At 39.6% G+C, this 13,744-nt stretch overlaps 1 protein-coding gene across 1 annotated transcript in view; it reads left to right on the top strand.

The window, feature by feature from the left end:
• The window catches only part of DUSP22 (dual specificity phosphatase 22), an 82,466-nt gene that overhangs the window by 51,542 nt on the left and 17,180 nt on the right, over nt 1-13,744 (top strand). The window contains exon 4 of the mRNA XM_073550135.1: nt 9,978-10,027. Within this exon, the coding sequence (XP_073406236.1) occupies nt 9,978-10,027 (50 nt within the window). The remainder of the gene's footprint in view (nt 1-9,977; nt 10,028-13,744) is intronic.

Genomic DNA, 13,744 nt, shown 5'->3' on the forward strand with positions numbered 1-13,744 from the left:
TTTTTGACTCCTGAAATACTAATATGCCCATAAGTTGATGACCACTCTCATAATAGCCAGCTAGGTATGTGAACATGATTCTTCTTTGTTTCTATAGCCGCCAGTGTGGTCTAGACAGAACAAAACACTGTGCATAAGGATAATGTATTTTTTTTATTTATTTTTTTTGTTAGACTTCATGTGTCAGATAGTGTTTTTTCTTTTTAAATCTGCATAATTACATGTTATATTTTAACATTGGTATGCCCCATGCTGCTGAACACTGTATTTCCTATAAAATATAGATTAATGTACATGTTTGCTTGTTCAGCACGGAAGGAGGGAGTTAATGGATGGAACTTCTCTACGTTCTTTGAACCTATAGATGGTTTCTACGTACTGAATTCATCTTATGTTACGGTAATTTCTTTTCCAAGGGTCATCTGTCAGGTGTACATATTAATATTACATCTCAGCACAATCTAAAAATTGAATCAAACAAACCAGATATACAAATAATGAAGTACAAATAGCATTTTATTTTTTTTTCTATTAGTAATATAAAGTATCTGTACAATGCTGTGTGTAGACCGATCAGCCTTGACAGTCTTTGAGCGGTATGTGTATACAAGGCAGACACAAGAATGGGTCCATTTTATGTCTGTTAATGACCCCGTAAATGTATTTGTCTCGATAGATACATGTAAGTGCATAAACAAAAAAGAAATGTATTAATCCAATTCCTAACCACCAAAACTAGATGAAATAGTTGCCTCTCCTGAAACCAAAAATCAGTTAAACCGATACAGTGAGAGCTTGAAACACAAAACAAGTTGTAGGATTTCTAGATTGTCAAGACTTGAAACAAGCGAGAGTAAAATGTCTACATTAAAATCACAGTTTTCTTCAAAGCATGAGGATGGTGAAGCGAAATGGAGACAGTGAAATGAATTGCTTTCATGTGCTTGCATCAGGTGTTTTCGGCTTCGCTGAAAGTTGCTTCAAACTTGAGGAATGGGGTTAAGCTAGAGTAACTCGAGCACAACTAGGTCATATGTGTCTTTCTTAAAAACCTGTTTGGTTTATTTTGGAGATACGTATATAATATAATTTATGTATTGTAATAACTCATAATGAATTATGATCAGAATTGTCCTATTGTGCTCTCGTTACATTCCAGACTGAGACCTATGAAAACAATGTGATATCGGATACTGTATGAATAAAATAAATGGGATATTCTAAGATTTCCAATAGTTAACATACCCTTCTCTTGTATTTTTAGTCCCTGTCTGTAATCGCTAACTGGCCACGCTACTTATTGAAATGCTTGGAACCTGTGTAGGGTCTCTATATGTCTTCGGTAACACTCCCGGAATGTCTTGGCTGTCAGATTGCTTGGTATCCATTTCGAACATCAATGTAGTAATGGCTCTTGCTTACTCTTGCCTTCTTGTTTATTTGGTTACCATTAAAACAATGAGCTTTAGCAGACCTCCATTAACTTGCTTTTACAATAATATTTGTACTGCTTCCTGTTGTTTCCTGATGTTTCGCCATGCTTCCTCACAGGCTTTTTCTCTTCACAGAATGTATTGTGGGTGCTACGTTACTTTGTGTGCGTCGTCTTAAGTGATTTTTCATCATTTGAACTCTTTCCTCTCAACTAGTGCTTTATTCAGTATTGTCTATCAAAATGAATTAATTTCTATGGATTGGAATAGATTTAGTTTCTAAGATTGCTAGTGTACTCCACTTTAATATCATAGTACCTCCAAGAAAATTGCCGGAACCTCTGGGGAAAAAAAAACCCAAAAAACTGGTAAGCTTTTGCCCTTACAAGTATTGAACAATTGCTATCCCCCTTCAAATTATACATTGGCTGGAGTACCTCTGCTGTAAAATATGTAACTATTAGGTTACCAAAGAGTCCTTATGAAGACCTGTTCACACACTATTTTTTCAGTGGATAATTTTTTACTGTACCAGCTTAAGCGAATGAGTTTTCTGAAATCTCTTGCGCATGTTTCTCTTTTTTTCTCTTTGTAGATTTGAACCATCAAAGCGTTTTTATCAAATCTGCAGCATGTTAATCCTTGCAGCGTTTTTGCATCTTTTGTCTTTCATTCGTATGAATGGGGTAAAAAAACGCATCGAAAACATATTGTACACAGTTTTTATTTTTGCAGAAATATCCGTAGCAAATACTCAACGTATCCGCATACCCTTAAAGAATGAGGCTGCAACCCAAATGCATGCATACATTTATATCGGTCGTTAAACTCCAATTGGGCTTTTATTGTTGAAATTTATAGTTGAAGGGTTCAGTGTTTCATATGACTCACATTTAATCTGCTGCAGAATGCATTTTTTAGTGCAGCTTTTTAGATATAGAGATATAGATAGATAGATATATATATATATATATATATATATTTATATTTTATACTTTTTTTTACTGGATGGGGGACTATGTATCGCATTGGTATGACAAATTGTGTAACATAATGCAATTCAAGAAAAATTAAGGGTGGATGGATCTATATGATATTAGAGTGAATATGTTTCCCTTTATTTGTAGTACAGTAATACCTTGACTAAAGGAGTGCATCTACTTACTAATTTTCTGAGATGCAAGCCATCGCTCTTTTGATTTGTTGTTTCATGATGTGATCCAAGATCTGCGCTACCAGCCAGCGACCAAGGGTCCTAAGATAGTGAGTTGTCCTGTCAGCTGCACTTTTGACCTTACTTCTGAATCCTTTTCCTGGGGTGGACTCTATTTTAGCAGTGCATGCATTTGACATGTGGCTGTACATAGGATAATTGTTATTTTTTGGATTATATTTCTATTTTTTCGTATGTGTACATTATTTCACATGTGCAGCAAGCTACAGTATACTGCACTATTATGTGCACTCTCTGACTCTGAAGTGTTTGCTTTAGGGTTCAATATTTGCTATATGTATATGTGGCCCTTTGCTTTCTTGTTTCATTTATTTTCTGATTTATAGTGCTGACTCCACATGTAAATATCCTTGTGTATATATAAAAGCAAGGAAAGTGAAGCGAAAAGGGCAAAAGTCAATTAAGATGATTACATGAAGTTACTGTATATAAAAAAATAAAGAAATTTAAAATAAAAAGTAGTCAATAGTTCTATACATTTAATAGTTTTTCATACCCTACATTACTGAGTTTGTTGCTAATAATTTTTCTTATTTAAAAACACCACCTACCTCAAGAAACTGGTGTGGTTTTTTGGAGGGCTGGAACGCATTAATAGCATTTCAATTCATTTTAATTGGGACAATTTAATTTGATATATGAGCAAATTGAAGAGTGTGGTCACACCGAATTAAACTCATAAGTCAAGGTAACCTTATGGCCCCCGATTTTATTAATTTATTTCTATATTGAATATATTTGCGTAATTTATATCTCATTTAGTTTCTGAAATGATTCAAGATTGTGACCTTCAAGTGAAAAGGAGAAATACCGTAATAAAATAAGCCATGCCGAATAATCTTCATGCACTGTAGGAAACTACATCATACCTAACTGACCGTACCTATGTCTTTTTTTTTTTTCTATGCCGAGTAGATGCATTTGGCCTTAGAGTTTAGGCTGTATTACGGCGCCACGTTTTCTTCCACATGTCGTAACTTGGCAACTATTAGTTTTTTTTCTTTTCACGAAAAACTAGATTTTTGATAGAAAGCTTTTTTTTTTTTTTTTTTCTGAGCATATGAAGTCTTAAAATTGAGACTCCAATATGTAAATTTCTCTTGGTTATGTAAATTGTGTGGGTTCCGTTGAAATCCTGAGCAAGCTATGACGCAATGCAAAAGTGTGTCCGTCAATTTAAGCAATCAATCAGTTTTCTCATTTTGCAGCACGATTTGGATGTGCATTCACATGGTTGTTATTTTTTATGTGACATTTAATGCATTTCTTAAGCGCTCTCGGTCCTCCCTACAACTCGCCTACTATGTTGTATCTTTGTGTCGCTGCCTCTCTGCAGGCAGTTCTTCCACCGATAATCTCACAGCTGCCGAACAGATTCTTGTGCCACAACACCTGTTTTTCATGCGAAACAAAAGCTCTCATTATAGCTCAGCATGCTACTTTTTTTCTTCTCTCGACATTTAACTTTCGAGTTTCATATGACACAGCTGCCTTAGTTTTTAAAGTAGTTTCCTATTTATAAACTTTATATAAAGTGGTTGTACTATACAGTAGTTTCAAGGTCATCAAACATTGTTCTTGAAAAGTCACTTTGATGAGATTGATTTAACAATGTTTGTATGGTTCAGAGCACTATCTAGGGAAGCCCTCATTCTCTTTATAAAGTGATCCACTGCAGAAAGGAAGTATGGTAACCCCCAAATTCACATTGCGGCCCTATTTCAGTAAATTTCAAAGATCTTCTAGTGACTAACTCCACTTGCCAGAGCACAGTGCTGGTAGATATTGATATAGTTTGAGTTGTCCAAAAATATTCTGACGGTAAATCTATTTGATTTGGGGTATCTAGGACAGGTAAAAAAAAAATATTTGACTCACTTCTAATGTCACTTTATCAATATGGCAAGAGCCAAACTATCTGGTATATATTCATGGGAACTAGGGATTAAAGGAATTCTAATATCAGAATAGATTTTATTTTTGTTTAGGGTATTTCACAAGCCAATGAGTGTTCCTGGTCAGGGCACCATAAGACATTGTGCCATATCCACTAAATGAACCTTCTGATGGGCCTTGCAGACCTTACTTTATAAAATCTACTCGGTGCAAATCCAGGAACCCGGCACTGCAAGACATGTGCTAAGCACTGTGCCACCATCTGCTCAATTTACATTTAGAGGGGGGGTTTCAGGACTTCAATATTGCTGACTAGATGTGAGCAAAATGATTCACAAGACCCTGATCCAATGGCCAGGTCTGTAGAACATGGCCTCCAGATCAGAGCATTAAAATTTTCTACTACATCTGACATCATCGGTGCCTCTTCTGATGCATAGGTTGAGTAATTCAGCACACACTCTGAGTTGCAGAAGGCAAACTACTTTATTAGTGTTAAAGCGAGTAGGCAGCCATAATGTCATGCATGTTTCTCTGCGTAATTGAAGAGCATTATGGTTTTCTACTTAGAAGAGTTGCCAGGGATGTCACAGGTAGGAGATTTACTGTGCTCTCATCGGACAGCCACTAGCTAGACCAGAGTCATGCAAATCTTTTTGCTCAACTATTAGGAAAGGATTAGGAAAGGTTATCAATATCCTATCCATAGCGGTCCAACTCCCTACAGTTCTAGTGCCCTGCTACCCTTTTTAGTGGGCATGTTGGTAGATGATTAGTGGAGATGTCCAGAGTCAGATTACCACTCATCAGCTGATTGAAGGGGCACCAGTACTCAAGGACTTGCCATAGCTCTGTACGTTTGGTAGTGACAATAATGAAGGGTGCTGCACCTCTCACATTCCCATGTAGTGACCATAATGAAGGGTGCTGCACCTCACATTCCCATGTAGTGACCATAATGAAGGGTGCTGCACCTCACATTCCTGTGTAGTGACCATAATGAATGGTGCTGCACCTCACATTCCCATGTAGTGACCATAATGAAGGGTGCTGCATCTCTCACATTCCAGTGTAGTGACCGTAATGAAGGGTGCTGCACCTCTCACATTACAGTGTAGTGACCGTAATGAAGGATGCTGCACCTCTCACATTCCCGTGTAGTGACCGTAATGAAGGATGCTGCACCTCTCACATTCCCGTGTAGTGACCGTAATGAAGGATGCTGCACCTCTCACATTCCCGTGTAGTGACCGTAATGAAGGATGCTGCACCTCTCACATTCCCGTGTAGTGACCGTAATGAAGGATGCTGCATCTCTCACATTACCGTGTAGTGACTGTAATGAATTGTGCTGCTCCTCTCACATTACCGTGTAGTGACCGTAATGAAGGATGCTGCACCTCTCACATTACCGTGTGGTGAGCGTAATGAAGGATGCTGCACCTCTCACATTACCGTGTAGTGACCGTAATGAAGGGTGCTGCATCTCTCACATTCCAGTGTAGTGACCGTAATGAAGGATGCTGCACCTCTCACATTACCGTGTAGTGACCGTAATGAAGGGTGCTGCGCCTCTCACATTCCCGTGTAGTGACCGTAATGAAGGGTGCTGCACCTCTCATATTCCCGTGTAGTGACCGTAATGAAGGGTGCTGCACCTCTCACATTCCCGTGTAGTGACCGTAATGAAGGGTGCTGCACCTCTCACATTACCGTGTAGTGACCGTAATGAAGGGTGCTGCACCTCTCACATTCCCGTGACTGGTAGAGTGTTGAAGGACTATTCAGAGCCACTGCATAATGTATAGAGCTGTGTCCGTTCCGTTTTGCCATAGCCCCCAGAATCAGCTGATCAGTGGGAGTGTCCGGCCGTCACACAAATGATTGGTATTAAAGTCCTGGAAAACCACTTTGTGCAACTGAGAGCAAATACTTTGCTTTATCGAGAAAAACAATGGTCGAATTTAAAGGGGTTGTCCCATTTCATCCATTCTTGGTCACCAGTTGCAGTTTGTTATAGCTTTACTCCCCATCCGTGGGGTCCAGCGCTGAGTCTTTGTCTGTTTCCAGTGTTCTGTATTAGTTGACCACTGAGCTCACTGACTGGCTGTCAGTGTGACATCAGTGTTGTAGCCAATACTGGTATTGGCTTCAGTTGTCTGGTGATGACTTACCACTGAACTCCCTGGCTCTCGATATAATGTCATTGCCGCATCCAGTACTGTACACAGAGACTAAACGCTTGACCCAAGGATAGTGAGTAAGGCCCATTTTGCTTATTATTTTATTTTTTATAAGAAACTGTGCCAGGAGACCAAGGATTTCTGAAAGAGAACCACCCCTTCAACAGATTATGCTGGTCTGAGAGAAGTGTTTTGAGAAACCGCATTGGCAAGAATCTATAATGCCCTACATTGTGGTATCCTATGAAAACTAGGTGGAGGACAGACAGGAGAAAAAGTCTGGTTTAGTGTAAGAGTGGGGCAGGTTTTCTAGCACTCATCCTGAACTTATGCTGATTAGCAGAAACTTGTGACTGCAATAACCATAATTAGTTTTCTGAATACAGCTAGATCTCTCATCTGCACTTTGAGGGTAGTTGTAAAGAGTAGACTAGCAAATACCTGTATGTACAATGGGAATTGTCTTCTAGCGGATGGAACGACCTATTGTATTTAGTGTTTATATATCTCTGTACTTTGGAATATGCAAAATTCATATACTATTCAGATTAAAATGATTTTTTTTTCTCCTCTCTTTTTCACTATCTGTAGACTGCCTTTGAGCAGTGTAGTATATTTTCTACATGAAATGCAGTGCCTGTTGTAGACAGTCCGCCTCCTGTACATAATTCATCTGAGCAGCATATAACATCATGCATGCCCTCATTATTGCTAAATGGGTCTGTATGGAATTTTTGCAATATTGTCATGATAGATTTTTATTTCTCTGTATGATAGATAGAGAGAGAGATATATATATATATATATATATATATATATATATATATATATATATATATATATATATATATATATATATATATATATATATATATATATAATGTGTTAATACATGGGTTGGACAAAATAATGAAAACACCTGTACACATCTACAAAAGTTTGTTTAATATGGTGTAGGTCCACCTTTTGTGGCGATTACAGCCTCAATTCTCCGAGTTATGGATAGATACAAGGTGTGAATTGTTTCCTAAGGAATTGTAGCCCATTCTTCAGGTAAAACACCCTCCAGTTCTTTGAGCGACGATGGCGGCGGAAAGCGATGTCTAACTTGAATCTCTAAAATCGGCCATAAATGCTCAATAATGTGGAGGTCGGGGGATTGTGGGGGCCAGATGAGATGCTCAACTTCATTACAATGTTCCTCGTGCCATGCTTTAACGATTCTAGCTGTATGAATTGGTGCATTATCATCCTGAAAGATGGCGTTCCCCTCCGGGAACAGTGCTTGAACCATAGAATGCACTTGGTCGCCCAAAATGCCTAAATAATTGCGGCTGTTAATTCTTCCATGAAGGGATATCATTGGCCCGGCGGATCTCCACGAAATAGCACCCCAGATCATCACAGCCTCTGCCATGATTTACAGTTGGGAGAAGGCAGTCAGGATGGAATGCTTCTAATTCGGCTGTCTCCAAACGTACACTCGGCCGGAGGTCGGAAATAGGGTAAACGATGATTCGTCTGAGAATATCACATATTTCCACTGCTCGAGGGACCAATTCTGGAGGTTTCTACACCACTCTAAACGCTTGGAAACATTTGTCATTGAGAGCAGCGGTTTTCGAATTGCAGCTCTTCCGTGGAATCCAGATTTGTGCAGCTCCCGACGGAAAGTTTTCGTGGAAACTGGGTTTTGTTGGTGTTCATTGAGCTCAGCAGTGATTTTCAGAGCTGTGGTCTTGCGATCCTCTCTCAGAATTCGCTTTAGAGTCCGACGGTCTCTCTCAGTCAACTTCGACTTTCGGCCGGACCTGTGCTTTGCTGCGGACATTTTTCCTTCTCTTTCAAACGCAGTCATTACTTTGGAGACGGTACATCTTGACATGCCAAGCATTCGGGCACTTTCTGTTATAGCGCCTGCCATACGAGCACCAACAATTTGGCCTCTTTGAAAATCCGAGAGGTCTGCCATTGGTATCAGGTTCTCATCAATGTTCTTACAATTCTGCAAAACAAACAGTTAATTTATATACACATATCACATAACACAAACAATCAACTACAAAACATTACTATATGTCATGGTTTGTATGTTTATAACATGTTCGAAGATTATGATGCCAAAACGTTAGGTGTTTCCATTATTTTGTCCAACCCCTGTGTGTGTGTGTGTGTGTGTGTGTGTGTGTGTGTGTGTGTGTGTGTGTGTGTGTGTGTATATATATATAATATGATTTCATCTATTACCTGTATGAATCGATCTTATTCTGTACTTGTCAAAATGGGCACAATTAAAACTGTTAAAAGCATTTCCACAAGCAAAGTTAATTTTAAAGTTGATTTTAATCAGTAGATCTTGGAATAATAATTTCCATAAATGGATTTTTAAATAAAATGTTCCAGTGCGGAGATAATCTTATAAATGTGCCCCTGCTGTGTAATGGCTGTGTCTGATGGTACAGGAACATGGTCTGATCATACCACATCTCCTGGGCAGGGGAGGACGCAAGAGAGTATACAGACATTACAGCAGGGGATCACAGCTGATTCTTTTTGTGAGATAAAGCATTACCCTGCCTGTTTTTAAAAAGTGTTTTACCTCAAAGAATTAATTGTGATGTCTGCTGTAATGTCTGTATACTCTTTTGCTCCGTTCCCCGCCCAGGAGCTGTGGTATGATCAGACCATGTTTCTGTACGGTAAGACACAGCCATTACACAGTACACAGCAGGATTACATTTATAAGATTATCTGAGCACAGGAACAATTTTTTTAAACACATCCAATTGTGGAAGTTTATTTTTATTCAAATATGTATTGATTAAAATGAACGTAATTCAGTGGACAACGCCTTTAAGGTTGATTGAGTAGAGGGCTATCATAATTAGGAGAGTGGTAGCATGTGATCATTTATTACTGATAACATTTTTAAAGGGGATGTCCACTACATAACAATTGAAAGCTCATGTTGGTCTACCATACTGGCACTGCTCCGGAGAGGAAGCCAGGAGCACAGCAGGTGATGTAGGCAGCAAAAAGTAGGTGCAGCGCCAGAGCAGTTGGTATAAATGAGACTCAACGGGCTAAAAGGGGAAAAACAACATTTATTATTGATTCTCACAAAAAAGAGCAGGTTTTTTTTTTTATAAATCTTTTGTATTAAGTTAACAGAATCTTTAAACTCTCTGAAGGACATAATTGTTTTCATCTAGTGTCTTGTTATCTCCACAGGGCATGAAATATCTTTGCATTCCAGCATCTGATTCGCCAAATCAAAATTTGTAAGTACTTACTTTTGCATAGTTTTGGTGGGGCCTTGACTAAAATTACAACTTAAATATATTAAAAACATATGAAAAGCATTGTAGCAAATACATGACATTCTCCTATTCGTGAACATTTAAGATTTTATGCCATAAATAACAATCACATGTGCACTGGATAGCTGATAGATGTTTTATTTCCAGCCACCGGATTCTCACATTTAAGGAGAATGAAGGTCCTAAATTGTGAGTCATGTGGCAGTGACCTCTGCTACTTTCACCCCCTATTGGAGTGATGCTCATGTATGTGTACTTCCAGTCCCATAGAGAGATGTAGGTGAGCGGGATTGCTGTTCTCTAGATCAGTGGGGGTCCTGATGGCTGGAATCCTAGTAGTCATACATTTATCACCCATCCTGCAGATAAGTGATAAATGTGTGTGTGTGAATTCAAGTTTAGATGCATCTTTTAATAATACTAAAAGAAAAGAAGAGCTCATCAATTGAGAACAATGACTCTAAAATTCAGATAGTTCAGATTTATTTCTGGTATCCTAATATTCAGTAAGTCCTGGTTGAATGCTTTCTTAGAATCATATGGTAAATTGTAGATTTTTTTAGATTTAAAAAAGGTAAAAATTAGAATACTTTTAAAAGGGGAAACTTGACAAATAATGAATTGAGAAAAGTACGTTAAAGGTTATATTAAGGGGAAGTCCCTAATAGTATGCAAAATTGTACCCGAATTGAACTTGATCAATGTGTGACACTAATCAAGAACATCTTGCCTTAGAGGAGAGGAAAACGTCCTATATGTAATGAGGATGTATTTTTCCATATGTGCATGGGTGTTAAACATGTGGTTTCTGCTGGGTAAGGGAACACCTTGTGCCCCATTGGAAACCAGTGATGTACAGAACAAAGAATTGGTGCACTGTTCCAGTTCACTGCAGCTTCTACGAAACCCAGTTACAGCTGCATAAAATCAAGAACAACAATGCAATCTCCATAGAGAAATATTGATACTGTATTTGCCGAACTGAGCGTTGCTAGAGAATACAACCTTTGCTGTTCAGTCAGTTTGTGAAATGTATGATTTAGGCTGTGCCTTTGTTCATGACTTTCTCGGACTTTCGTCTGAATCCTGTACCCGATACAGCAGTTCATTGTTTGGTTCAATCATAACTGCAGAATAGCACACTCGATACCTTGGGGTCTTATTTGACTTTGTTTTTTTTTTCCCCTACATCTGATCACTTACTCTTGTTGCCTGCATCTAAAAAAACATCTTCAGAATTCAACCTTTTATCACCTTTGAAACTGCAAAAATTTTACTGTCGCTCTTATTCATTCTCGTCTGAACTACTGCAACAATCTACTGGTTTGTGTCCCTTTTACCAAGCTTTCTCCTCTCCAATCCATCCTGAATGCGGCTGCTAGGGTCATATTTCTATCCAGCCACTACACTGATGACTCCACGCTGTGGCAGTCATTGCAATGGTTACCTATTTGCTACAAAGTACAAAATAAAATCATAGCCTCCTCCCACAAAGCCCTGCAGTACTATACATACATCTCTCACATCTCTACCTATCTTCATTTTGTAACTAATCCATGACTAACCTTCTCCATAATCTAGACCTCCCAGCTCAGTCTCCCAAGACTTTTCATGTACTGCGCAAGTTTTCTGGAATGCACTACCTCAGACGATCCAGTTAATACATAGCCCCCACATTTTTAAGCGTGCTTTAAAAACACATCTGTTTAGATAGGCCTATCACTTCACTTCATTGATCTAACACTTCACTTTTCCCACTTCAACTTTTCCCTTAAGATACTGTCACACTTAGCGATGTACCAGCGATCCTGACCAGCGATATGGCGTGGTCAGGATCGCTGGTACATCGCTAAGTGGTCGCTAGTGAGCTGCCACACAGGCAGATCTCACCAGCAACATCGCAGGAGTCGGGGGTCGCTACTTACCTGTCAGACGAGGCAATCCTGACCTCCTCCCGCCTGCGTCCACGCGTCGCTGGTTGTCACAGCAGGAAGCCCAGCAGGAAGCTGACAACGAGAAATGGTCCAGGACGTTCTCGCGCGATCAGCGATAACCAGCGGGGGAGCGGTCGAAGGTAAGTATCAGACATAGCGATATCGCTAGCGATATCGCTTAGTGTGACAGGCTCTTTAGAATCTGATCTCTCATTTATCTATCTCCACATCCTCCATGCAGCCAATAGCATTTGGCAACTGTGCTTAGACAGACACAGGCTGATGACTGGATCATTCAGCTTTATATCATAACCCCTATATATTACAATGATGGCTGGACCATACATGACAAGCATGTTCTATCCAGTGTGTTACTCCCCCATCTCCTTAGGCTACTTTCACACATCAGGTTTTCGGCGTCAGGCGCGATCCGGTGTCGTGCCGGAATGCCGGATCCGGCAAATGTTTTGTAAAACCTGAAGTGCCGGATCCGGTTTTCTGCCGGATCCGTCTTGTTCTTGACAGACAAAACCGGATCCGTCTCATCCGGTTCATCCGTTTTTCTATCCGTTTTTCTATCCGTTTTTCGACGGATTACGCCGGATCCGGTTTTTAAAATTGACCCTTGTGGCCTTCCGAACGGGATTGGCTACTGGAAAACTAGATATAGCATGTTCCTACAGCCCTTCTTTGACAGGTTGTAGAGAAGAAAGTGCAGGTTGGAGAGAAGAGCAAGTTACTGGCGAAGATGGATGTTGTCATTGGAAATATTACCACTAGAAGTTCTGTGACGGTTTCAGGGACAATTTTCAACTATACTTTATGTCACCTCAAGGCAGAGTACACTGGGATGACAGAGTGTGAAAGATTTGTGCCCTAAACTTGTGTACCTTCTGGACCAACAGTATATACCTTTGCCAACCAAAGTTGGCTATCTTGTCATGGTCTTACTATTTTTACCTTTAGGCCACAGGTGTGTACCTGGTTGTGTTTTATGCAAAGTATTTCACCTTTTAACAAAAGTTGTGTACATTGGTAGGAAATCACCAACAATAAACACAACTTTTTAGGTGAAATACTTTGCTTCAAACACAACCAGGAACACAACTGTGGCAAAAAGCTAAAATTTACCCACAGTTATATACCTGGTTTTGAATACCTTTTTACCTTTGAAATACCCTGTATTTAACCTTTTTTTAAAACATAGTTCGCCGCAGAAAGAAATGACAGACAACCATTGTGAAACGATAATTTAACTTTTATTTAAATTTTTTTTTTTTTTATGTTTTTAAAGTGCAAAAAACTTTTTTAATAAAGGTTTTAAACCCAATAGGCATTTTTATTACAAAAAAATAAATTACAAATCTGTGTACTATGGGGTGGAAATACTGCTGGAGGGGCTGCGGGACACTTCGACACTGGGTGTGTGGAGAGAGGACTGGGATCGTGGTGGGGAAGGAACAGTTAGAGGTGAAGGTGTGGAAAAGGCTACAGAATGGGTGGACATGTGGGAGGCAGAAGAGGTGGTGGGCGGTGGAGTGGAGGGTTGGGCAGGGACTGCAGGAGCAGATGATGTTGATGGAAAGTTGTATGGGGAAGGAGTTTGGTACGGGGAAGGAGTTTGGTACGGGGAAGGAGTTTGGTACGGGGCAGGTTGCTGGAAGTGGGGAGATGTCTGGTACTGTTGAGGTTGCTGGTATGTAATAGGAGGGGGAGGATGGAAAGTGGCTGGAGGGGGTGCAGA

The sequence above is a fragment of the Dendrobates tinctorius genome, unplaced genomic scaffold, assembly GCF_039654945.1.
Source record: "Dendrobates tinctorius isolate UK_male_01 unplaced genomic scaffold, ASM3965494v1 ptg000163l, whole genome shotgun sequence".
NCBI lineage: Eukaryota > Metazoa > Chordata > Amphibia > Anura > Dendrobatidae > Dendrobates > Dendrobates tinctorius.